The 27,259-nt window shown below is 51.9% G+C and overlaps 1 protein-coding gene across 1 annotated transcript in view; it reads right to left on the bottom strand.

Moving 5' to 3' along the window:
* Galnt17 (polypeptide N-acetylgalactosaminyltransferase 17) overlaps positions 1–27,259 on the bottom strand; it is a 140,907-nt gene that overhangs the window by 71,977 nt on the left and 41,671 nt on the right. Inside the window, exons 2-4 of the mRNA XM_070035600.1 lie at positions 24,567–24,750; positions 10,121–10,287; positions 2,502–2,676 (exon numbers count right to left, since the gene is read on the bottom strand). Coding sequence (XP_069891701.1) covers positions 2,502–2,676; positions 10,121–10,287; positions 24,567–24,750 — 526 coding nt within the window. The remainder of the gene's footprint in view (positions 1–2,501; positions 2,677–10,120; positions 10,288–24,566; positions 24,751–27,259) is intronic.

Genomic DNA, 27,259 nt, shown 5'->3' with positions numbered 1-27,259 from the left:
GGATTTGACCAGACGGCCTCCACTTAGACTACAGATTTGGGGGGGGGCAGGGACAAGATGCCAAATCCTGCCAGATTTTGAATGACAGCTTTGCCCAGGACTGTCTTGGTTACCACTGGAAGCTCTGAAGAAGAGATCCAGAGAATCAAGATCCAGTGGAATCCCCAAACCTCCAGCCCAGAACAGCATCTAGGCCCTGAGTTCAAGCCCCAAGACCAGAAAAATAAAATAAAAAAAGAAGGTTCTTAGCTCAACATCTCTCACTCTGGAGTCGTGTGACTGGAGGACTGGAGACGTATGATAGTTGCTGATTGGAGGACTAGAGTCATGTACTGACTGGTGATTGGAGAACTAGACTTGTGCTGGCTTGTGAGTGGAGGACTGAACTCATGTGCTGGCTTGTGACAGGAAGACTGGATTCATGTGCTGGCCTGTGATTGGAGGACTAGAATCACATGCTGCCTAGTGATTGAAGGACTGGACTCATGTGCTGGTTTGTGATTGGAGGACTGGAGTTATGCGCTGGTTTGTGATAGGACTGGACTCCCATGGTGGCTAGTGATTAGAGGACTGGACTCATGTGTTGGCTTGTGATCGGAGGACTGGAATCACATGCTGGCTAGTGACTGGACGACTAGACTCACATGCTGGCTTGTGATTGGAGGACTGGACTCCTGTGATGGCTAGTGATTAGAGGACTGGACTCATGTGCTGGCTTATAACTCCAATCCAGTTGGATTGGAGAGCTAGTTATGACAGCTTGAGGACTCCACACCCTGAGTGTCACACGCCAGCTTTGGGCACACAGGAATGGTGGAGCCTGAGGGTTTGCGTTCCTGTCCAGTTCCTGACGGTGCCTGTGCTGCAGGCCAGGAGACCTCCTTTGAGAACTACTATAAGAGACAAACAACTCTGAACTTAGGCGAAAAATTGAGACTGTATGCACAGCCAGAAATCACCAGGGTTTGAAGACTGAAAAACCAGACAAGACATCTGTTACCCAAGAGGGTGGCAGATTCGTGGGGACTCTGGAAGGGGCCAGGGTTCACAGCGACCCTACCCATCCTCCAATGACTCTAAACAGGCAGACAGGTGCCTGGCGCCAGAATATTCAGATCTGGGTCTGTGCATAATTTCTAAACCAATTATTTGGTAAGTGTACTACTCTGCTTCTTTTTTAAAGAGGTTTGATCTCACTGAAGCCACAGGTGAGTAAAGGTGGCTGAAGACTAGGAGAGGGGGTAGGCAAAGGGCATGGTGGAGGCAGAGGATTAAATTATTGTGTTCTCCAGTACAGTAGCCTGATCGTGGTTAGTTATAATATCCTGTATATTTCAACACAGCTAGAAGAGATTTTTTTTAAATGCTCCCAATGCAAAGAAATAATCAGGGTTTCAGGTGACAGATATACTAATTTCTTGGGTTTAATCAATGCCTATTGCATAGGACTGTGAAAATCTCACACCACGTCCTACAAATCCATATAGTCACGATGTGTCAATTAAAAAGAAAAGATTCCTCTCATTCATTAATCAGCCCTGGCCATTGGGTGTTGATTTATATAGTTGGTTAATGGGCAATAATCATTTGACTGTGTGCTCAAACTGTAAAGTCCTTTTTCTAATTTTAGCATGCATCTTCTACTTCTTGTGTACAAAACAATTTCTCTTTATGTTCTTTCTACCTGGGAGAACATAGGGGCTACATCTGCACAGAATAAATTTCTTCTTCCTCCAAATGATATTAAAGACAATCCCATAAATCCTGGGCAACTGCCTGAGTAGGCAGAATTCTAAGGAGATCTCTTTTCTCATAATAACCGGGAGCCGTCTTCCCCAGAAATGGGAACAAGCAAAGAGGGAAAGGAGTAAAAACGTGACCATCTTACTCTCCTTCAGAGGGATACCCTGAGCTTTGCTGACGCTTTGCTCTTTGTTTTTTGAGGCAGCTTTTTGCTATGTAGCCAAGGCTGGCCTTGAACTCAAGATCCTTCTGCCTCAGCCTTCCAGGTGCTGGGATTATACGTGTGTACCACCATTCCCAGCTTATCTTGAGTTTGTCTAATTAATTAGTTCAACTAGGCATGGTAGTGCACACCTGTAATCCCGGCTCTGTAGAGGCATAGGTAAGAGAATTGTGCTCTGAGGGTAATCTGGGCAAACACCCTATTTGAAACAGAAACTAAAGCAAAATAGGCTGGAGGTATGGCTCATACAGAAGAGCTCCTTCCTGAGCAAGCACAAGGCCCTGCATCCAAACCCCAGCACCCACCACTAAACAAAACCAAACCCCATGGCGCATGATGGGGAACAATGCTAGTGAAGGCTGCAGGGACGGTGGCCTAGCATGGACAGCAGCAGTCCGTCTACCCCAGCAGTCTCGGCTTTGCCAGCCAGCCTTTGCCATTCCTCCAATGGCCCCCAAGGACACAGTCAAAGCGTCCCACCTCCAGCCTCTGCTTCCCACCACCCTGCAGACCCTGGGGCTGGCAGGGGACCTACCAGCCAGCCGTGAACTCCACGTGTGCGTCGAAGAAGCCGGTGACTTGGCCCGTGGCCGCCTTCCAGCCCTCAATGCGTGCTCGGATCAGGCCCTCTCGCTTCTGGTTCCGCACCACCTTCACCAGCCCGGGATAGCGCTTGTGCACATATTCCTCCAGGGGGGCCTTGAGCTCCTCTGCAGGTGACAGAAACGCAGCCAGTCTGTGAACAGGGCCTTGTAGCATGGCACCCAGCCACAGCCACGCCCACAGAGCTTCGGGGAAGCTTGCTGCCTAGTGTTCATCACAGCCAGATCCCATCCCCTCCCCTTCCCTGCCCTGTGCCTTCCTCCCCTCCCCTCCCCTGCCCTGCACCTCCCTCCAGGAGGGCTGTGCTGGGACAAGCTACAGTCTCTGTTTCTACACCTACAGTAGGACACAGCCCTGGCTTTCATATCCCAAGCAAGGCAGTGGGCAGTACAGCTCCTCCCAATTTCCCTACTCATTTTCCTGTCCTCTTTATTGGCCTATGAATGGACTCTTCCATCCGCACAGAGACATTCTGAAGAATGTATCCCGGGTGCCCACACACCAGGCACAGGGCTAGCAGGGCCTGTAACAGCCTTAAGATGCCAGGGGATCTGTGCCAAGCGTGACATCTAGGCCCGAGCCATGTTGTCAAGGACTAAACACTGCTCTTCATGAGTGAGCTCATGACACGCTTACAACCAGTCCAAGAGCTTACTACATTAATTCCAACAACCAGTGGGCTAATTCCGTTTGCAAATCGAGATGCAATCCGAAGGAGACTCTCCTATTCCAGTTCCCATACCTAAGGGAAAAGCTGAAGCACAATGCAACCTGGCGTCACCAAGTGCAGGTTGGTGCCCTGGCCAGCGGGAGCCTCGGCAGACGTAGGAGAGTGGGAAAGCAAAAACTAAAGGGGAGCAAGAAAATAATTCCACGTTGTTTCTGTTTCCTTCTCATCAAGAAACTCAAGGAAGAACACAAAAGCTCATTTCATGAAGACATATGTTCGCCTTCTAGGAGGAGATGAAATTCAATAGGAAATTGGTCTAGTGTCATTTGGGAATGCTTTGTCAAGGTTTTGATTAAAAAAAAAACAAGTCCTGGAGAGAGAGGAGGGAATGGAGGAGCACTGCAGGGATCAGAAGGGCCAGAAGGAGCCAGGCTGAGGGGAAAGGGAGGACTGGTGGCCTGGGCAGAGCGTAATGACAGCATTCTCCCTGGAGCCCAGCACTGAGACATGGTGCAGAATGACCCCTGGGCCCTGCATCTCCAGGCCGTGCTCAGTGCTCCTCCTGGGACTCCCCACCGCCTTCTTCCAAAACAGTGAAGGAGCCTGGGGGCCGGAGGCTGCCATGGTCAGCGGTCTGGGAGAGGCCATGCTGCCCAGGGCTGGATGGAGTCCCTGGATCTAGCTCAGTGGCAGGCAATGTTGTCCCTCGCCCTCGCCTCGTTGCTGGGTCTGAAGCATGGACACATTTGCACCTTCCCATCTCCGTCACCCTCAGCGGATGGAGACCATGGAGAATCTACCTAGGCTCCAACAAGCACTTCTCAAACTTCAACCCGCAGGCCTGAGAATTTCCAATTCCTGTCACTGTTATATGAAACATGGCTGGCCTTGAACTTTTGCCTCTGCCTCCCAAGTGTCAGGATTACAGGTATGCACCACAGAGCCTGGCATTAAGAACTTGGCATTCCTCACACACCCTGCAGGACGGGTGCTCTGGTGAGGGCATGCTGGCAACTCTGGTTTGGCATTTCTGCACCGGGTTCCGTGATGCACTAGCCTGTGCGTAGAGAATGCGTTCAGCCCCTCCCCACCACGGCTTTCCCTCTGCCTCGTGCCTCAAAGACAGAACAGCTTAGACATGATCTCGGCCCAAAGGGAAGTGCGGATGTTGAGTCTTTCCCCAGACAGAATGTGGCCTGCTGGCCTGGCCCATGGAGCCAGCTGACCATCCCGCAGTGGGAGCCCCACTCACCGCTACCCTGGCTTCTGCTGTGAGCCCCCACCCCGACAGGGAATTCTCCCCTGTGTAAGGGCAAGGTCCATGTGTGCAGTTTATCCAGTAACTTATCAATTAAGTACAGCCAGAGATCAACAGGAATAATGGTAATTAAATCAACAATTATAACAATTATAATAAATGCCTTGGTAGAGTGAGTACAGCACAGGCTACGTGGACAGCGGATCTGCGCACTGAGACAGAGACTGAGGCTGCACAGGAGGGGAATCGCACAGGAACTCTGGGTGAAAGGTGTCTGTGTGCCTCCCAGGAGGGAGCCACCAGCACAGCGTGAGCGCTCACCGCAGAGAACACAGCATGAGCTGCGTCCTGACCACGAGATTCCTAGAGAGAGCCACAGGAGCAGAGGGGACGTAAGGCCAGGGCTGGGCCCAGGTGCTCTGAGCCTGCCTCGGGGGCCACCCCCCCCACTGCCCATGGGGGCCCGGCTTGTCTCAGAAGCATTGGTTCACTGTTTCTTGTCTTCTCGTGGTAAAGTCCATGCCATTAAAATCTACCTCTTGAATCACTTTGCATTCAGCATCCTCAAGTGCGCTCACCACGCCAGCCACTCTCCACACCACACTCGCCATGCCACCTCTCTCTAATTATGCTAAAACACCACTAAGCCACCAACCACAGGACCACAAGCACCCAGATCACCCTGAAACCCTAATGGTGTTGGGTGCTGTAACAAACACCTGTGATAATCAGCTTACAGGGAGCAAAGGGTTTTTGGCCCATGGATCTCTGGAGGTCTCAGTCCTGCTGGCTCCATGGCTGTGTATCCCAGGTGACACGGAGTATCATGGTGCCAGGGCATGGCAGAACTAGAATGTTCACTCCCCAGCCAGGAAATAAAGGAGAGGGCAAGGGGCGGGATGGTATCCCATCCTCCTCCTCCAGGGCAGACCCCTAGTGACACAGGAAAACACCAAGTAAGAGGATCACAGCCCAGGTTTGCCAAGCATAAAAGAAGACCTATCTGAAAAATAACTAGTGCAAGCCAGGCGCGGGAGCTCACGCCTGTAATCCCAGCTACTCAGGAGGCTGAGATCTGAAGATTGCAGTTTAAAGCCAGTCTGGGACAGGACAAGTCCATGAGACTCTCATCTCCAATTAACTACTAAAAAAGCTGGAAGTGAAGGTATGGCTCAGGTGGTAGAGTTGCTAGCCTTGAGCAAAAAAAAAAAAAAAAAAAAGCCCAGGGACAGTACCAAGGCCATGAATTCAAGTCCCAGGACCAACACCAAAACGACAACAGCAAAACAAAACCTTATGCAAAAAAGGGGCTGGAGAGTGGGTTCAGAGGTAAAACACCTGCTTAGCAAGCAGTAGACCCTGACTTCAAATCCCCCTACCACCAAAGCCAAGCAAAGAGATGCTGAGCTCTGCGTGGCCGTCCTTGATCTGATGGATTCTCCAACACAAGGATAGGAACGAAACAATCCAGCCAGAGGAGCCTGTGGGAGCGTGACAGGCAGAAAACAAAAACTACGAGCACCTCGGGGGACGGCGGGTAAAAAGGGCAACATGATGTAAAACAGAAGTTCTGCAGGATGGAAGTGGCCACCTGGAAGGACAACCAGAATGATAGAAAATTTGAAAACTGAACCAAGGGGGACAAGATAAAGTAGCAAGAAAAGAAAAAAAAGAAAAAGATTTGGAAAGAAAGACAGAAGGAGGAGAGACAGGAGACTGTAATGTTGGCAGAAGGCGGCCAGCATTAAACAGAATTAACAGAGAACAAACGGGGACGGGGGCTACCAATAAATACTTCCCCAAAGCCGACAGAAAGTGGACTCCGGACTGCAGACGCTGCACGTCCCCTGTCGTTAGTGCAAACTGCCTGCCTGACGCCTGTGCTCATCACCGCAAAGCCCAAAACCCCAGAGAGAGAAGATTCCAGAAAAACCCAGAAAGGGGAGGGGGGAACACTGAGAATCTTAGCAATAATAAGGCTCTGCATTCTCATAAAACAAACAGACCTGGGAGGACAAGGCAATGGAGCTAGAGAGCATCAACATTCCTACTGAGGGAGATACCCAGTCAGCAGCCATGATCACAGCATCACAGCGGGGAGCCAGCTGGGCTCAGGCCTGGGGCATCTTGGAATATCTCCATTCCACCATCTTGCCTGGGAGGTTCCTGGGCCTTGTGTTTCCCCAGACTCAGCTCATGGACTGTGTAGGATGAGGCACAAAAGAGAGGCAGAGGTGGGGGAAAAGGGGTGCATGGGGGTCCCACAAACCCAAACAAACAGGAAAACTAGACACCTGGGAAACTGTGCAAGCAGAGATAAAAGAATTAGAAAATAAAAGAATGATCACTCCTTAAAGATAACACGATAGATATTAGATATATGATTCTATCTCTGTGTCTTTGTACAGAGAGAGGGAGGAAGATAGAATCCACCAAAGGGGAAAAATCTATTAGAGCAAATAGACAAGCTCAGTAAAGATAAAAGACACAGGATCGATATGCCACAATCAGTTGTAGAAATACAACTGATAGAGAATAGATTGTACTAGTAATGAAAAGTTCAGAAATGAAATTAAGAAAGCAATTTCATTTGCCATGACATCAAAAGCAATAAAATATTTAGAAATAAACTCAACCAGGGAATTGTAAGACGTGTAATAAAAACTGTAACACTACTGAAGTGGATTCAACTTAAATAGCAAGATGACTCTGATCATGGATTTTTTTTAAAATTTCAGATGGCCTTAGTGCTCAAACTGATCTATAGACTCACCCACTCCTGGACATAATTCGAATTCCCTTTTCTTGAAGAAATGTAAAAGGCAGTTGGTTATACACTATATGAGTAAAGGCAGGAGCCCAGAACAGAGAGAACCATTGTTCCTGGCAGAATGACTGGATGCAGGGCCCACTAAGCCACACCCCCAGACCGTTGCTTCATGCTTTTGGCTAGGCTCCCTGAATAGCTGGGACTATAGGTATATGCCACCATACTCAACCAACTAAACATTTTTTCTTGGTCAGTTTGTGGGGTTTGCACTCAGGGCCTGGGCGCTGTCCCTGAGCCTCTTTGTGCTCAAGGCTAGCCCTCTACCGCTTAAGCCCTTGGGCCGCAGCACCAATTGGCGATAAGATTCTCACAGGGACTTTTCTGCCTGGGCTGGCTTTGAACTATGAGGCTCAGACCTCAGCTTCCTGAGTAGCTAGGATTATAGGTGAGAGCTACTGGAGCCCAGCTCAAACTTTTTTTTTTTTAATGAGCAATGTTGGACGGCTTTACCTCACAATCTTGGAAGCAATTCCCAAGACATAAGGATAGACACATAGATCAGAGAAACCGAAGACCCAGAAATAAGTCTACATTCCATTAGTTTTGTGAGGATGCCATGAGAAGGCCAGGGGACGAAGACAGGCCCCGTGGGAATGGAGGTGATGGCGTATATGGTGCTGGGTGGGGAAAGGGCAGGCTCTGTGGGAATGGTAGTATCAGAGAGAAAAATCCACTCACAAAGGAGTAAGACCCAAACCAAGCACCCAAACACAGAAACTCCTAGAAGAAAGCATGGGTCTACGTGTGGCCTTGGCTCAAGCAATTATTCCTTTTTTTTTTTGTTGGTAGTGGGGCTTGAACTCTGGGCTTGGGCACTGTCCCTCAGCTCTTCAGCTCAAGGCGTCAAGCAATTATTTCTTACATAAAGCCAACAGGAGAATGAGAGCTAAAGATCATGGTTCAAAGACAGTCTGGGCAGGAAAGTCCATGAGACTCTTATCTCCTGTTAACCAGCAAAAAGCTGACGTGGCAGGTCCTGGTTTGCCAGGGCTTTGGGAAAGATTGGCAGCCAGCAAGAGGGCTCTGGCAGTTGGTTGCTGGGGCTGTCCTGAAATTCGAGAGTGCAGACACATACAGCACCTCAGGATTGTGCTGAAAGTCCCTGGATTGTGTGCTTTACAATGGCGTATTTTCTTGTAAGCAAGTTACATATCAATTAAAACAGGGAGAAATGAAGAGAGGCTAGCCATGCACAAAATAATAATGGGATATGCCTAGAAATTGGGCCCATCTAATCCCAGGCACCCACTTTCCCCACTCCAGCCTTCCCAAGTGAAGACCAAACTTTAAAAAATGCCAAAGACCCGAACAACAGCTAGGATCTGGGCAGGCTGGGCCCCAGGCTGGGGGGGGGGGGGCGCAGAAGGGAGGAGAAGAAAGGGGAGGGGAGGGGAGGAAGGGAAAGGGAGGGAAGTGCTGACACTGGGGCAGGCACTGAGGGCAGGAGGCAGGAGGCAGAGGGGAAGGGACTGGATCATCACTGACCCGCATCGCTGCAGGTCAGACCACACTGGGGACCGTCCACAGAGAAGACACGTACCAGGGCTCAGGAGAGGGTGGAGTGATCCAAGTGGGCAGGGTCAGAACTCATGCAGTGTCCCAGTGCTGAGTACGGCCTACCTAGCAAGCATAGGGCCCTGAGTTCAAACCCCAATATAGCCACAAAAAGGAGAAAGGATGAGCTCCCAGCCCATGCTTCCCTGATGAACCATGTGCCCATGAATCTGTGTTTCTGTCGACACCACCCAGTCTCTCAGGGGCTTGTCTACCAGAGAGTGCTCTTCTCCCTGTGGGGGGGCAGGGACTCCTGAGCGGGGGGGGGGGGGGCTGCCCCCCCCTCCAGCCAGGCTGAGGCCCTCAGGGTCCAGCGCTGGTTCTGTGAGCTCTACCACCTCCAGCCGCTCTGCCACAGGCCCTTGCTCCATCCCTTGCCCCTCACGGGGGGGGGGGGCACCAATGGCATGGGGCATGAGGTCTCAGCATGGGGGGGGCCCAGGCAGCACTTCTGGCTTCCTGTCCTTTAGAGCCCTGTGAACTCTGACCACTGCCAGGCAGCACTACAGGATGAGTAACAGCACCTGTCACCCCTCCCACAGGGAACAACTGACAGTAACTATCATCCCTCAGCATCCCACAGTCCCCCGGGCCCTCCCAGGGGTTCCACTCTGGCTAACCGGTATTTGCTTGTTTTGTGTTTGAAATGCCTGCGTGCTTGGCTCCTCCTGGCACCGAATTCCACACGAGATACACGAGTGGCTCCGTCCAGCCAACCTGTCACCATTTAGGGACTGGGGGAATTATGTGAGACACAATTTTTTTCGTTTTCTCTTCTAATTTTCAAACAAGTCTCAGACCAGCCTTGAACTCAATCTTCCTGTCAGCTTTCTGAATGCTAGGATTAGAGCTTGGCTTCAAGTTGTTTTTGATTTTAAATATTACTAGGATTTTGAACTCAAGGCCTTGTGCTTGCTTGCTCGGCTGGTGCTCTATCACTTGAGTCACGCCTCCAGCCCTTGTTCTTGCTGGTTATTTTGAAGATGGACCTTTCTGCCCAGGCTGTTCCTGAACTGGGATCCTCTAGATCTTAGCTTCCAGAGTAGCCAGGATGACAGATGTAAGCCATGAACACCTGGCTCAGCAATTTCTTTTTAGAGGGCCCTCAATAGTAACTTCTAAAACACATCTCAGTCCTGACTTGCTCCTGGGTGCCCGGGACTTGGCCATCCAGCCTGGGGGCGGATGTCCCCATGAGCAGGTGTCCCCGAGTCTCCCCTCTGGCCCTCCCCACCATACCTTCGTCACTGTTGTCGTCCACCAGGATGACCTCCTTGAGCAGGTGTGTGGGCGTGTGGTTGACGGCGCTGTGCACGGACCGCAGGATCACTGACAGTGCCTCATTCACGAAGATGAAGATGATGGAGATCTGTGGCAGCTCCTTGGCGTACTTGAGCTCCTTGCACCTGAGGAGGAGATGGGCGATGAGAGCATGCAGAGCCTGCAGCCTGCCCTGCAGAGGAGACGCCCGGCTCCACCGACCCCCTGCACCCTAAATCCCAGTCCCCACTCCCACACGCCTCCCTGGAATCCCCTCCAAAGCAGAAGCTCCTGGGGAGTGGTGCGGTCTTCCCCTGTTCTCTCACCAGAGCAGGGTTGCCCCTGACCCCACTGGGAGGCACCCACACAGCCCTGCAGAGCACTCCCCTCCTCCCCTCCTCCCCCACTAGCTCTGCTCTCTTCTTCTTGCAGCAACCTCTAGCACACACCTCTGCAGTTTCTAGGGCAGCCAGCTCACGATGTCCACAGAGCCACCAAGGGCTGCTCAGGCCCAACAAGGAAGCCGGCATGTGGGACATCAGAACACTAAGTGAGCCAGCTCCACAGGGTCTAACCCCAGCAAGAGCCCGGCCTGTGTCCAGGCTGCTCAGGAATTTGTTCTGTACCTCAGCCACCTCTGGAACAGCACAGCAGAAATGAACGAACATGAGGACACGCGCACACTAACGCCGCAGCTGCCTGGAGCAATGGGGCACCAGGGAGGCCAGGAACACTGGGGAGGGTGGAGGGCAGGGGAGACGGGGAGGATGGAAAGCAGGAGAGATGGGGAGGGTGGAGGGCAGGGGAAATGGGGTACATGGAGAGCCATGTGGAAGAGCTGGGGTGGGTGGGAGGCATGGACATATTTCATGCTGAACAGCTGGCCAATTCATCACGTAGGCAGTTCTCAGGAGAAAATGAAGTTTTGTTACACAAGACACAGGCGTCTCCTGGAGGAGATGGTCCAGGGCTCCACTGATCACACAGCATCCTTCATACCCAGCTGTTATAAGTCCACCAGGGGGAGGGCAGGGAGGGAGAGCTGCGGCTGGCCCCTGGCACTGCCCTGGAGGCGAGAAGCACCTCATTGCCCGGGTGGCAAGCCATGGGCTGGGGGTGGAGCCCTCTCTGCTGTGGCCAGCCAGGATGTCAAGGCAGCTCCACGTCGCCACCTGGGCAAGTGCACCCAGCTCTCCACCAACACCACTTCCGGTGCTGGGTTGCCTTCACTCTAACGCCAGTCTTGGGTCCTCAAGCAGAACAGGACCATACTGTCCAGTCCCCACACTGTCCTGTCCATCACCCTATCTGGGAACTGCCAGCCTCTGGTAGAGGGGAGTCTGGGGCCTGTCCACCTCCTCCTTCTCCAGTCCTTTTCTGTGAGCTGACCCTTGGCAGGCTGGTGCTCCGTGACTGAACCACACCTGCATCCTTGGTTTTTACTGGTTACTTTTGAGAAAAAGTCTGGTTTTCCCTTCCTGCCTCGGCATGAACCTGAGCTTTAAGCTTCCCATGCTTGCTGGAGTTGCAGGCATGCACCAGACACCACCCAAATCCAGCTTCCCTCCCTGGAGACAGACGGACTGGCACAGATTTTCCTGCCTGAGCTGGACTAGCACTGAGATCTCCCAGTCTTGGTCTCTCACACAGCTTGGGATGGTAGGCGTGCACCATGTACTCAGTGAGGCACCGCAGGGGGGGGGGTCAGGTTTTATGAACCTTTCTGCCCCACTTGGCTCTAAATGCTGGTGATCCTCTTGATTCTGACCTTCAGAATCCAGGACCATGGGTGGGAGCTGCGGGAGCTACTAAGCTTCAAGAACCTTCCATCAACTCAAGATCCCACCCCCCACAGGCCCCACCAAGATGAATTCACCTGTCGTGTGCCAGCCGCCATGAGAGCGCAGACATTTATTTACATGATGCAGAAGATAGGAACCCAGTGGCTCTGTTTATGAGAACTGGCATTATATTCACTGGTCTTCAAGCTCTGGGGAGTAGATTTGGCCTTCAAAGAAAATCTCTGCCTGGTTTATTGCCTAATGTGTCTGGAAGGTGCTGGAAATACACTGGATGGATAAGCACGTAGACCACTGAAACTAAGCATTTCCAGTCAACAGGGGCTGGAGCAGCCACTGACAGATTCCTGACTTCTAATGGCCAGCAGGGAAGATGTGGCGGAAATATGGATGGATGGAAAGAAAGGGGGGAGGGAGGGGGGAGAAAAAGGGGGAGGGAGAAAGAGGGAGAGAAAGGGAAGGAGGGAGGGAGAGGGTGGAGAGAAAGGGAGGGAGGGAGAAGGAGGGAGAAAGGGGGGATGGGGAGAGATCCCTGGCCACAAGGAACACAGAACAGCATTCGGGACGGGCTTCTCCCCGAGTGCATGAAGCTGAGTTCTTTTCCACGTGGCCCGCTGTCCAGGCCACGACTGAGTGTGCGATTCTCCATGCACGGCTGGTGTGTGGGGCCCACAGGGCTGTGAGCACAGGGTGTACTCACAAACATGGTGGCAGTGTGGCTCCCCAGATGACCCAGGGCACAGAGGGGGGCAGGTCTGTCCAGAGAAGGGAGCTCCTGAGGAATGAGGCCCAGCTTCTGCCCCTCTCCAGCCTCCAGGGCTGAGAGCCAATCTCAAGAGAGCAGCAAGAAGGCCCCAAGGGTGAAAGAATGAATCCGAATGGATGGCAAACCAGGGCGTGAGGAACTCACAGCACACCTCGAAAACCACAAAATACCCTCAACACCATCGCTTGCTCCTTCCAGCAACACTGACTTGGTCAGTTGGCAATGGACAGCCCTCCACTGCAGGAGAGTACCAGGGGACAAGGACAGGGCCAGGATCTGTTTCAATCAGTGCCTGTGGCCTCAGGGGCTGCAAAGGGTCCCCCAAACAAGGCCCCTCATCTCTGAGGACTGGCGGGTGGGGATTCCCAGGGAAGGTGTTCCCATAAAGAGAAGAAAGCAAAGACACATCCACCACTGCGATTGGTAAGATGCTGGGCTGTCTGTCCAGGCAGCTGTGATGCATCCCCCGAGCTCAGAGCTGCCCTCCGCTTACCTCTCTCCATAGCTCCATGTGAGCTGGGTGGCTAGACCCCTGGGAAGTGGCCAGAAACACAAGTGAAATCCAAGAAAGGCCAGGAAGAGACCCACACACCAAGGGCAGGTGCACCCCTCAGGGGTGGCCTCCGCCCTCACAGAGACACAGGATGCACGGCCGTGAGGTGCCAGGTAAGAGGAATCACCCCTCCCCAAGCAGAGCCCAGTCCCCCATGGGGGAGACTGACTCCATTCCCACATCACCATGGAGACTCAGGAAACTTCAGAGCCGGGGTCCTCACCTCCTGGGGTGCGTGGAGCCCTGGGAGAACTCCCAGAAACCACACGCAAGAGGTCCCAGGGACGTGCACTCTGGTCTGTGGAAGAGCACCTTCCAGGGGCTCAGCTGGGGGGCGGTGCAGGAAAGGAGGGGTGCGCTACCCTGTGGGGACCCACCCAGCAGGGGGCGGGAGGGGAGCAGGCCCACAGCCAGGGCACCCAGCATCAGCACACCTCAGGCTTCCCTTACCGGACTGTTTCCTGCAAACATTTATTCTGCAACAGTCCCTGAGGTGCTTTTGGCTTTGGGATAGATCACTTGCAGGCTTTGTGGCTACCTGGGAAGATTTCCCTCTGAGTAATAAAGAGCTGCTTTTCCAGGCCAGGGCGGCTGTCTTCAGCCCAAACATTCAGGGGTTCAGCACACCTTGGCCAGAGACAGCAGAAGGGCCTGCCCTGGGCACACAAATGACCAGTCCCTCCGGCCCAATTCTGACTATAGTCCTATGATTGGTACAGCAATGGTATCTCTAAAAAAGGAAGTATATACTCACTCCACACAGAGGTATGGCGGAACACCCTCAGATTCTCACTCCTGCACATCATTTGTCTGTGTGTGAAACATCTTACCTTGCTCTACAGACTGAAAACAAAAGGGAAAGGGCAAAAATAGAAAGAAGGGGAACCAGTGGCTGGGACCTGTAATCCCAGATACTCAGGAAGCTGAAACTGGGGGATAGCTGTTCAAAGCCAGCCCAAGCAGGAAATTCCGTGAAACTAATCTCCAACAAACTACCAGAAAAAGCCAGAAGTGGTACTGTGGTTCAAGTAGTAGAGCACTAGCTTTGAGAAAAGACATTAAGGGACAGAGTCCAGGCCCTGAGTTCAAGCCCCAGGATGTGCGCGCGCGCGCGCGCGCGCACACACACACACACACACACACACAAATAAAAATAAGGGAAGTGAGGGAAGGAGAGTAGATAGAAGGGAAGTGAACGAACAGGGAGAAAGGAGGGAAGGAAGGAGGGAGAAAGGAGAGAAAAGGAGATGGAGGGAGGGATCGAGGAAAGGAAGAGAGAAACTCCCTGGAGTTTTATTAAGCAACAGCTCAGAAATAGAATTTCTAAAAACAATTAAGCATAAATAGTGCCGACAGTTCCAGGTCAGGGAGAGACAAGCCACCTCACCCGCGGGGAAGGCTGAGGAATGGCTGTCTACATTTCTCAGCCTGAGTTTTTACCGCTGCTTTCCCAAGGAGAAGGTGGGGTGAGGACAGGATGCACGGGTGGCCTCCACCCAGGACCCCAACCCCCTCCCCATGGGGTCCTTTGTGGAGATGAAGGCTGAAACCCTCTGCCCCACGCTGCTGGAACTCTCCCTACCCCTCAGTGCCTCCCATCACCCACACCCGTCTAAAGGTAGATCCTGGAAGCTATGCTTGGCCCTGGGAGACGCTTTTCCTTTTAATATTTCTGCCAAACTTGCAGGTCAGATCCATCATTTTACTGACAGAGGCCCAAAAAATACTTCTGTTTTTGTCTGTTTCTGCTGTCTTATACCAGTTCAGTCCTACACAACCTGTAAAGAACACTTCCAGCCTTTCCTCTCGGTGAGCTGGTAGCCGCTGCGTGCGTGCCTGTCGGCTAGATGCCAGGTATCTTGGCAGCTCAGGTGAGTAGGGGGCGGCACACTGTTCGAGGGGCTCCAAGGACATCAATGATGCACCTGCCATCACAGGAGGACTGAGCCCTTGGGGTACTTGTTACACCTGGTTGGAGATGCCGTGTCAGATTCCAGGGAAAGGGACGATGGCTTTATCAACCCCCTACTTCTCACCTCACTGAGTTTGCCCCGCAGACCCAGAAGCCCCAGCCACGTGCACATCCCCCTCCATGCCAAGGGGCCAGCACCTGGTCCCCGGTTTCAACACAGGAACCTCGTTTCTCCATTTGGAACATGCTGGAGAACAGGTGTCCCTCTGCTGCCCAGAAACCTTCACTTCACTGCAGCACCTGGGAAACGTCAGCGGCACCTGGAAGGAGCAGGAGATACAAACACTTTCCCGCCCTCTGAAAAAGTCTTCATTCCAGGGACAAAACGATGCCTAAATCCAAGCTGTGGCGCAGAACGGTCACAGGGGAGGTTTAGGGCATTCTGGAAGCAGCTTTCTGCCTGCAAGAGATGGCTGAGGCCAGGAAACAGAGCTGGAACATAAGCATGGAGCCAGGGGATGTGCAGAGAGCTGGGCAGGGAGCAGGGGGACGAGGAGCTCACCAGGCAATGCATATCACATGAAGAAGGGGCCCCACTAGGGGCCCTCCTTCATGGGAGGAGGGTCAGGTCCTACAGATGACCTGAAGCCTTCAGCAGTGGGGAGCTCCGGACCCGGTCTAAGTCAGAGGTCATGCAGCCACACCATGGCACACCGCCACACAGACTACATCCCTCCAGGTCAGGGAAGGTGACACAGGCAAGGTGGCACAGGCAAACTCCAGGCTTTCAACACCAGCTGCAATACGCACTCCGCCCACAGGGGTCCCTCAGACATGCCATGCTCGGCTCCCTGAGCACCCTGGCTCTGTCTCTGCCCTTTAGCCTGAGCAACATGAATTTCCTGCTTCCCTGGGCTCAGTATCTGCTCAGGACCTAAGGAAGAAAAGCAAACCCAGGGCTCTGGTCCGGAACACAGAGCAGTGTGGGGTCCACTCTGACCCACAGACGCCCAGGCCTGAAGACTGTCTGCACCGCCCCGCCGAACTGGGTGGGCCTCAGGCCGAGACCATGAAGAGCACCTTCTTCCCCTTCCTTTCTTTATTCTTCTCTCCTCTCTCCCTCCCTTCCTCCCTGCTTCTCCTTTCCTTCTTGGTAATCCTGGCAGATGTACATCAAGCCAAGCCCATTGGAAGATGAGTAAACAGAAACTTTTGAAATTAAAAAATGGACAAGCCCAGAACCGAGCATCTCTGCCTATAGAAAATTCCAGAAAGCCAGTCACTGGTGGCTCACACCTGTTATGCCAGCTACTCAGGAGGTCTGAGATCTGAAGACTGCAGTTCAAAACCAGCCTGGGCAGGAAAGTCTGTTGAGACTCTTAACTCCAACTAAACACCAAAAAGCCAGAGATAGAGCTGTGGCTTAAGTGGTGGAGCACAAGCCTGGAGAGAAAAGCTGGGCAAGAGTATGAGGCCTTGAGTTAAACCCCAGTATGGGCACAGAAGTGGGGAGGAAATCTCAGGAAGAAACACACAAAGGAGCCAGAAGCAGGGGCAGGCAGGGACAGGGAGGCACCTGAGGAAGGATGGATGTCCAGCTGTGTCTACTTGTCTTCCACCCTGACTCTGTGACTCTGTGCGTGTTTATATGTGTGCGTGTGTCTGCATGAGTGTCTTGTGTGTGCATGCGTGCATGTGTGTAAGTGTGCCTTTAACTGTATTGGCAAAGGCTCTCTAAGGTGAATATCCAGGCATCTGCCTGTGCGTCCCCTGCAAACGCCTGCTGTGCTCTGGGTGTTTGCTGGGTCCGGGGCATGCTGGGTTCCTACCCTTTCAGAAGTAGTGCAGGCAGGGTTAGGCTGGCGGGCTGGGCCTCTGTGGGGACCCTGGCCAGTCCTGGCTCTCCTGGAGCTGGAGCAAAGTGCCCGCTGGGATGGCCAAAGTCGGGGAGAGAGGAGGAGGCCCCACTGGGGGGAGTGTGGAGCAGGGGTCAAGGGACATGGGTCCTGCGAGGGCATCTGAGACAACACCAGCAGTGGGCAGTGGTTTCCTGATGGGAGTAACTGGGAAGGGTTTCTTAGCTCTGAGGGTCTTATGGTTGCCAGTGCCGGGCCTCGTTCAGGGCACACTGGGCTACATGGATGTCCCCTATGAGCACTCATGACTGTGGGAAGTACCAGTGGACAGCGCATCACGGGGCAAGGGCAGGGTGGACCCAGCGCCACACCAGCAGGGCACTGTTCCCCCAACACAGCAAAGGCCCTGTGGCCTCCACAGCCCACTGACAGGGTGGAGAAGGGCCAGGCAGAGCATTTCTGTAATATCCACAGGTAAGATGTTTCCTTGAGATACTTTGGCCAACAGAAATGCCAGAAAGTCAGCATGCTGGCCATCAAAGAAAGAGAAGAGAGTTTTCCTGTTTTTGTTCTTTTGTTCCAGCACTTGAACTCAGGGCCTGGGTGCTGTCCCTGAGGTTTTTTTGCTCAAGGCTAGGTGCTTTACAACTTGAGCCACAGCTCCACTTCTAGCCTTTCAGTAGTTAATTAGAGATAAAGAGTCTCGTGGACTTTCTACCAAGGTTGGCTTTGAACCACAATCCCCAGATCTCAGCTTCCTGAGTGGCGGGGATGACAGGTGTGCACACCGGTGCTCAGCGAGTTTTCCTCTGAACCACACAGTACAAGAGGCATCTTCCCCTAGATCTTCCTCCAGCTTTCAAGGAGGCAAAATGAGCCGATGCATTTCTTTGCTAATCTTGGAGTTTGTAGAAGACACAACCCCAGAGCTGCAAATCACTAGCTTTAATCTTCGGAATTACTTAGCCTGCCATTTAGGAGAGCTTTGTTTTCTGAAGAGATTTCTACACAGCAGGAGGCAAACTTCTAATTGCCATTAAGTACATTTGGTATAATGTGTTGGGGAGATGTGGTCGTTGAGTCAGTTCAGCATGAACACACGCACACGGGGGCTGACTGTAAGTTTGTATACACACACACATGCATGCGTGCGCGCACGCGTGCACACACATACACACATGCATGCACCATCACCCAGAAGTGGTTTAGTCACAAAGAAAAAATCTCAGAGCAGAAAAGAACCTGACACTACACCAGACAAGAATAACACAGGTCCAGCCAGAGTTCAATCTCATGGACGGAGTGGGCTGTGCTCACCACAGTGAAGACAGTGGGTGTCAGCATAGCCACGGGAGTCCAAGGCTAAAGGATTTGTTGCTGTGTCTGCGTTTACCGAGTCCACAGGAGCCATGAAGCTCGGTGCCTGCCCCGGGGCCGGGTGGATTCCATGAGCCTCCTGCTTGCCCATTCCCCCCTCCATGAGGATGGAAAAGCCACTCTCCAGACAAGACTCAGCAGTATGTCTCCCTGAAGCAGACCTGAATTTATTTATGCAGCTGAATTATTTATTGTTCATAACGAAATGAAGGTGGGGGTGGAGCCGGCCCACTGCCGCAGCCCTCTGTTGCCTTTTGATTGAGGCCTATGACTAGATTTATGCGAATGAGGTGAGGATAATAAGAAATGCTTGCCACTGACACATTCCCTCCACATGCCCCAATCCTCCCTTCCCGGCAGCCATCCTCAAAGCCCTGTGGGCTGATTAGTTTCTTCTAAACGAATGCAAAAGACAAACCATCTCTGTGCTGTAGATTTGGTCTCAGCACTCTCTTTAGTACCTGACTTTGGTCCCTTCTTTCCATTCCGCCAGTATGGCTCATGTAAGAATGCACATTTGGAACTCAGTGCAGAGAGGCCCCCAGCAAGACTCCTGGAGTGAGCAAGATGAGTTGAAAACCCTGTGCACACTGCCTTTGAGCTCCCATGAGAGGCGTGGGGAGGGCAGGAAGCTGCCTGAGGCATTGAGCCTTGCAGCAGCGCCTGTGGCCAGGAGCCACACACCGAGTTACAGAGCCAGGAACGAGCCCACACTTCCATGGGCATGAACAGCGATCCATGCCAACACCGGAACACATGGGCACACCTGGAAGATGGATAATCTCCACACACAGAAACCAAACTCAGGCCGGTGCCCTTATATGCACTCATGCAGCACGGACCCGAGTCCTGTGTGAGAGCCAGGAGGGTGATGGGAAAACGCTGCAGGACATTGGTTCCACCTATGAGAAACACTCCGCAAGTACAAGCAAAGAAAGCAAACATGGACAGACAGGGTCAGTGTGACTGAGGGCACAGCAGGGGAGACTCCGTGGGATCAGGGCAGCACCCAACATGTGGGCACAGCAGAGGAGGAGAATCCACAGGGCTAGGGCAGCACCCGATGGGGCCGACACCAGCAAAGCCTCCTCCACACAGGACTGGCCAGCAACCCACCAACAACTCCAAACCCAGCACCGCAGAAGACAATCATAATGATAATACGATTACACTAGGGGCCAGCTGTCTGCAGAGCTGCGTGTGCACAGCGGGCACTGAACCTGACAATGCGTCCTCTGGACATTGTCAATGTAAAACATAAGGAGAAGATGACTCAGAAGACAGGGCGGGGACACGGAGGCCAAGGGCATAGCCCTTCAGACAATTGAGATCTCAGCACCACCCGGTCCAGCGCTGCCCAGTCCAGAACCACTGGGTATGCAGACCTGCACAATAGCATCACACATGGAAGAGACACCACGCACCCATGCTCACTGAGGGCTGGCAACAGTGACTGAGGGGCAGAAGCAGTTCATGGGCCCAAGAATTCAGGAAGATAACTGATACAGCGAGGGGCTGGGAGGATCCCAACGCAAGAACCGCAAGGAAAAAGCACTCACTCCTCCAGCAGGATCACTGCAGGAGCGAATGTGACCACACCACCAACCAGGCCCCAAAGATGCCCCCACATATGTGGCATGTAAATAAGCAAGAGGAGAATCAATGGCAGCCACTTCCAGTATACTGTCTCTCTCTCCAGCATGCCCATCCCCAGCCTTTCTACGTCCCTTGAACACAGCCAGAGCTGCTCTCCCCTTCCCCCACCCCTCTCTCTCACCCTCCCTCCCCCTCTCTCCCTCTCCCTCTGGGAGTCCAGTACCTGGCAGATCAGGGACTTCAGTCAAGCAACCATTCTTAATAACTTAAAAGAAAAACAAAGAAAGGGAAACTACAAAAAGAAACACCTAACAAAACACTGAGCCAAACAACAAACCTACGTATAGATAAAATAATCATCAGATATAACACTTTCACCAATCCCCAAACAAAAGGAATGGAAGGCTGTTTACAAAATTATTTCGCAAAGGCTGTTTTGTCAAAAAGTTGTACAGACATTTGAAACAAAAGACCCAAACCTGCACCATGCTCTAAAATAAACTCTCAGAGGATGGAGGAGAAAGACGAAAGACTCATAGAAGAGCAACACACACACAAAAAACAAAATGGAATATTTATAAGTACCCTGGGAGATGGTATCGCTCCCCGCATTAAAGCGGAGAGGAAATGAAAACTCAAAGACTGACGGCTTGAGATTCATACAAATTTAAAGTCTCATTCCAGTGGAAGAAAGAGAATCGCAGAATTAAAATGAGGGGAGGAAGAGCATTTGGGGATCCATTTGCCTGAAGATGACAAGCTAACAGCTGATCTCTCTGCTACCTTGCACTCCATTCATATTTATAAGGAAAATAATTTTGTCAAGAGTAATATAGCAATGAAACCCTAAGAATTAAAGCAATTCTACCATCGACAACAACAAAAAAAAAAAAACAGAAAAAATCTACAAAACCAGGAAATAGTAAAATAACCGTCATCATTGAGAAAAACATGATTGATTTACATTGTGGTCAAACTGGATTAGGCCTCCCAGCCCCTCTGGCAGTGGTCAGCCTGGAGCATTCCTTTATGGTATCTCTGAATCGGCCTTCAATGCTCTCCTGTTGGAAGCCCGGTGGCCTACATCTGACTACGTCCTTGTTTCTTTGTTTCGCTGGCGTGTGTGCTCGGCTTTCTGCACAGGAGGCAGAGTTGTTGGAACACTGCCCATCCACAGGGCACCAACTGTGCACTCACTCCTGGCCCTGGGTGTTCCAGGTCTCCTGGCCATTTGGAAGTCTGAGTGGAAAAATCACGTCCTTTTCTCAGGGTTCTTTAGGCACTGCTCCGCTGTCTCCTGGTTGTGGGTGCTGCAACTTGGCAGCATGGTCACCAAGGCCTGCTCTGGGTGCTGCAACTTGGCAGTGTGGTCACCAAGGCCTGTTCTTCCCTTTCTTACTCAAAGCTTCCAGGACTGTCTCTTCAAGCAGGGTAGAAATTCAACACAGCGGCATCAATGTGGGTTTCACTTCTTTCTGAATGTTAATCATGTCGTCTCCAGGTGTGACTCTCTGATGTGGACTTCTCATACCGTCTCTCAGATGGTTTTACTCTGTTCTCTCCAACTTCCAACAAGTGCACATTCAACCTCTGTTGGACTGATGGGAATCCTGTTTTGATCTGTCCCCTCCTTATCTCTTTTTTGTTTTCCTCTAGGTTTTCTGGGCATTTCCTTGATGTTATCTTCCAAGCCTGTGTAGAATTATTTATTACTAGCAGATCTTTTTTTCTTTAATTTTATTTTCTTGTAAAGATGCCATACAGAGGGACTACAGTAATACTACCAGATCTTTTAACTTTGAACTCTATTAGCGTAACATTGCTATCAGTTCCTGTTTCATCCACAAAACAAGGTACTCCATGAGTCTGCTGAGCCCACGGAGTTTAGAATCTACACTCTGCTCCTCCCCGTGGCCGTCCGGCTGCTGTGTCCATGTTAAGGCCTTTGGTGATGGAGATGTGCTGGGGTATCCAGGTCCCAACAGCTCCCCCACCAGACCCACTGCCTTCTCCTTGAGCTGGTCTCCTCCACGTATGCGTAGCCTCCTTGTCCTCCCTCCTGGCTTCTTCCAAATCCTGCCAAGCAGGGTGGAGCCCTGTCTGGCTATCACAAAGTCCAAATATGGGTATAGGGTACAGGGTACGGGGTACGGGAATAGACCCACGGTCCTGCCGCTGGGCTCAACCTCCCAGTGCAAGGCTCACTGGGCAGGCCCGCCGTGGGTCTCCGGGGCTGGACTGCAGCACTCCTCTGCTTCCCACCCCTGGGCTCTCATGGAGGAGGTCCAGCCCCTACTCTCCTGCTGTGTTCTAAGTTCCCATTTCTCCATGCTCCTTCCATCCCCATCCCCCATTCTCTCACCATCGGCTTCCAGGTACAAATGGGAAATTCCCTCCCTTTGCACACAGCAGGCTGAGCAGCCTACACCCATGACCTCCCACCTACACCCCCCCCCAGCACCCACAACCCCACACGCCACACCCATACCTCAACACCCCTACCCACACCCCTGCACCCGTACCCATGCCTTGTGCCCCACCAAGACACTCCTCTCCTCTTCCTTCTCCTGACCCATGTGTGTCCTCCAGCTCCAGCTCCAGCAAGAAGCTCTCACACCCTCCTTGCAAATCTTGCCTACTCTTCTGGCCTGGCCAGGCCACAGGGACCATGACCACACACTAAGCATGTGGATCTGTCTCCCTCCCTGGACAGGAAGTGGGGAGGTCAGGGCCTGGACAGGAAGTGGGGAGGTCAGGGCCTGGACAGGAAGCAGGGAGGCCAGGGCCTGGACAGGAAGTGGGGAGGCCAGGGCCTGACGGGCCACAGGGAGGTCAGGGCCAGGTCTTGTTCTCAGCTCTCTACTCCATGCAGGGTGAGGCACCCAGCACAGCAGAGATGCTCAGTGCTGGCTTAGCCGCCCTATCTCCAGTGAGGCATCCGGAGACATGTTCCTTCTCCTGACAGTGAAAAGCAGGACCATGTTTATCTGCCAGCATCCAAATAAGAGCAGCTACAGAGATCACCAGGCAAGGAAAGCAGCCAGATACTGGCACACAGGAACACAGCAGCCTGCCACAGGGAGGGAACACAGGTGGCCACGGAGGGGGCATGCGGGCAGCCTGCCACAGGTAGGCCTTCCCAGTGCTCCTAAGTAAGTGCTAACTCATAAGGAGAAAGAGAGGTTTCCCGGTGCCTTTAGAGCTGCAGTGGTCTCAAATCCACTTTAGATCATTTTATTTATCGTACATTTATTTTTTGCAGTACCCAGAACACCAAGCTGATCTGCACAAAACCCATTTGAAAAAAGCAATCACCCACTCCAAGCAAAGGCACTAAATGGAAAAGGAGAGACGGAAAACCCAGCAGATGGCAGGGTTCAGCGAGTGACCCCAGGCACACGCGTCCACACCAGGCCAGGTCTCCTTCCACAGCACCCAGATTCTGTTCATCCCTTTCCCTGTGTCACAAGCAGGAAAGAACACCTCCTTCTCAGAGCTCAGAAAAAAAGATTCGCATGATCCAGAGGAGATGCAACCAAATCTTTAAAATGGTAAAGGGTTTCTAATTGAAAAGGTATAGTTTGAGCTCTGCTGGGGGTGAGGGGACACACAGAGGCAAAAAGGAGGAGGCGGGTCCAGGTTCCTTGTCTGTATGTGGGAACTAGAACGAAGGAGCCTGTGGTGGTGGTATGAAGGAAGAGAAGAGAGCGAGGGGGTGAGAGGTGCAGTATCCACAAGCACACACGTCATAAGGAAGCCGCCTCATATGACAGATGCGCTTGAAAAGTATGACAAAATAGCAACAATGCCTACCAACTTCCAATGGCATTCTTCTTAAAATGTTGCCCCTCCTACTGGAAGAGTCGAGGGAAATTGCGGTGGAAATGCCTTTTTCAGCAAAATAACACATCCAATATTGATCGGGAACTTCTGAGAATATTTCTATAATTCTATATTCTTTATTTCTTAATAGGGAATTTACCTTTTACACATGTGGACTAAGAAAATATCAAATCAAGACACACAAAGACGCGGTTGAGAAACATTCAGAACGTGACGTAGAAAAATAAAGAAAAAGAATATATCCTAAATTTCCAATGGGATTGACAGTAACTGATCACCTTGGAGCACACTTGTAATATAATGTCACGAAAAAAAGATACAAATAGCAAACCATCCTCTACACAAAATACAGGCTCAAGACAATATACTGGACTTGTTCTTCTGGCAGCAGCAGGAATTGAACTCATGGCTTCATGCTTGCTAGGCATACACTCTACCGTGTAAGCCAGCCCTCCCCCAGTCTTTCTGGATTGTTTTTATTTTGTAGATAAGAGTCTTACATCCTGGATGCCATCCTCATAAGTAGCTGGGATTATAGGCATGCTCTATCACACCCAACTCTTAATGTTTTAGCTAATATTTCATTGCAAGAAGAGTCCATAGTCGACTGAGTTATGAGAAAAGCTCCCTCAACTAGTCACAAATTGCGTGGGGAATCTCATAGCCCAAGTCCACCTCACCCAACCTGCCAAGCTGGCGCTGACAGAGGCATCCAGTACTCACTTGGTGGGCCGGTAATCCGGAATGGAGCGGTCCAGTGAGATCTTCTCACTGAGGAAGGAGTTGTAGCCATACTTCTCATGTGGTCCCTTAGCCTTCTCTTCTTCAGCTGGGGACAGGGTAGCGGGAAGACCGCCTTTGCCTCGGCCCCCATACCCTTCAATGAGGCCAAGGGATTTGGACAAGCCTAGAAAAGGAAGAGAGAGGTAGAATTACTGGATACCCACCACTGCATCTTATCTCAGACACAGCTCTGAACAACCACCACCGCACTCAGATACAGCCCTGGAAAACCACCACCACACTCAGATACAGCTCTGGACAACCACCACCTCACAAAGATACAGCTCTGGACAACCACTACCACACTCAGATACAACCCTGGACAACCACCACCTCACAAAGATACAGCTCTGGACAACCACCACCACACTCAGATACAGCTCTGGACAACCACTACCTCACTCAGATACAGCTCTGGACAACTACCACCTCACTCAGATACAGCTCTGGACAACCACTACCGCACTCAGATACAGCCCTGGACAACCACCACCACATTCAGATACAGCTCTGGACAACCACCACCGCACTCAGATACAGCCTGGAAAATCACCACCACACTCAGATACAGCTCTGGACAACCACCATCTCACTCAGATACAGCTCTGGACAACCACCACCGTATTCAGGCACAGCTCTGGACAACCACCACCATACTCAGACATAGCTCTGGACAACTACCACCTCACTCAGATACAGCCCTGGACAACCACCACCTCACTCAGATACAGCCTTGGACAACCACCACCGCACTCCGACACAGCTCTGAACAACCACCACCGCACTCAGATACAGCCCTGGAAAAACCACCACCACACTCAGATACAGCTCTGGACAACCACCACCACACTCAGATACAGCTCTGGACAACCACCACCTCACTCAGATACAGCTCTGGACAACTACCACCATATTCAGGTACAGCTCTGGACAACCACCACCACACTCAGAAACAGCCCTGGACAACCACCACTTCACTCAGATACAGCCCTGGACAACCATCACTGCATTCAGACACAGCCCTGGACAACCACCACCACACTCAGATATAGTTCTGGACAACCACCACCACACTCAGATACAGCCTTGGACAACCACCATTGCATCTCAGATATAGTCCTTGACAACCACCACCCACCACCCACTGCCCCATCTTATATGCAGCCCTGGACAACCACCACTGCATCTCAGATACAGCTCTGGACAACCACCAACCACCACTGTATCTTAGATACAGTCCTGGACAACCACTGCCACATCCCAGATACAGCTCTAGACAACCACCACCCACCACCACATTTCACATTCAGCCCTGGCAATCATCATCCATCACATCAGATACAGCCCTGGACAACCACACTGTATCTTAGATACAGCCCTAAACAACCACCAATGCATCTCATAGACGGTCCTGGGCAACCACCACTGTATCTCACATACAGCCCCAGACAACCACCACTCACCACCAACACCCATTACCACATATCAGATATAGCCCTGGAACCCAGGGCCTCATGCATGCAAGGCAAGCACTCTACCACTGAGCCACCTTCCCAGCCCCTCAGATATAGCCCTTGAAAACCACCACTGCACTCAGATACAGCCCTGGACAACCACCACTGCATCTCAGATACAGCCCTGGACAACCACCACTGCATCTCAGATACAGCCCTGGACAATCACCACTGCATCTCAGATACAGTTCTGGACAACCACCACCCACCAACGCATCTCAGATACAGCCCTGGACAACCACCACCCACCACCGCGTCTCAGATACAGCCCCAGACAACCACACTGCATCTCAGATAACAGCTTCCAACTTGAAAGATGCCATCATCTGCCACAGAAAACACAATATGGCCTCAACATGAACTCTGCATAAGTTCAGGATTCACGTCCACTGTGCAGTCCAGATCCTCTCCTTCCTTTTGGGAATGGAAGAGGAGGTGGCACAGAGTCCATAAACAGAAGAGGGCAGAAGGGGCAGGATGGAGCTAGGCTGCTCCTGCCTGACTTGCTCTTTCCCTGGACAACCACATGAAGGGGGGCGGACACCCGCACGCCACAGAATTAGAAGGGGGACAGGCACCCGCACACCACAGATTCAGAAGAGCAAGGCCCAGGGAACAACTTGCAGAATGATTTTATCATGAGCTTAAGGCTTGAAACAGCTTGACACAGCTCTGTGCCTAACAGTTTTATTTAAATTTCATCTAAATGGCAAAAGGAAGTGCAGAATGTTTGAGATCAAATCACAGTGGGAAATAAGCCCATCAGGGCAATACCTGCTCAGGAGAGGGCGGGAGTCTGTGGGACAGGGACCCGGACAGGAATGGCTTATAGGCTGGTCACTGCAGCGGATGATCAACCACTTGGACTTTTCAGGATTTTGACTACTTGACGAGAACACTTTTGTTGTGGTGGATTCTATTCTTTTTTTTTTTTTTTCTATTCACTGTCATAGCTCGGCTGAATGCAGACTAAGAGGCAAAGGGCTCTGCAGATCTCCCGTGGATGGAGCTCAGAGAGCTGGGCCCTGCCCAGGCAGGCAGCGCCCCCGAGGTGGATCAAAGGCCCACAAACGTGCTCCACACCCCACCACCACAAGGCCTTGGCCCTCTTCCCTGAGT

Source organism: Dipodomys merriami, unplaced genomic scaffold (genome assembly GCF_024711535.1).
Source record: "Dipodomys merriami isolate MVZ:Mamm:240054 unplaced genomic scaffold, mDipMer1.0.p SCAF_26, whole genome shotgun sequence".
Lineage (NCBI taxonomy): Eukaryota > Metazoa > Chordata > Mammalia > Rodentia > Heteromyidae > Dipodomys > Dipodomys merriami.
The sequence above is the reverse complement of the archived record's forward strand: the minus strand, read 5'-3'. Positions and strand labels throughout refer to the sequence as shown.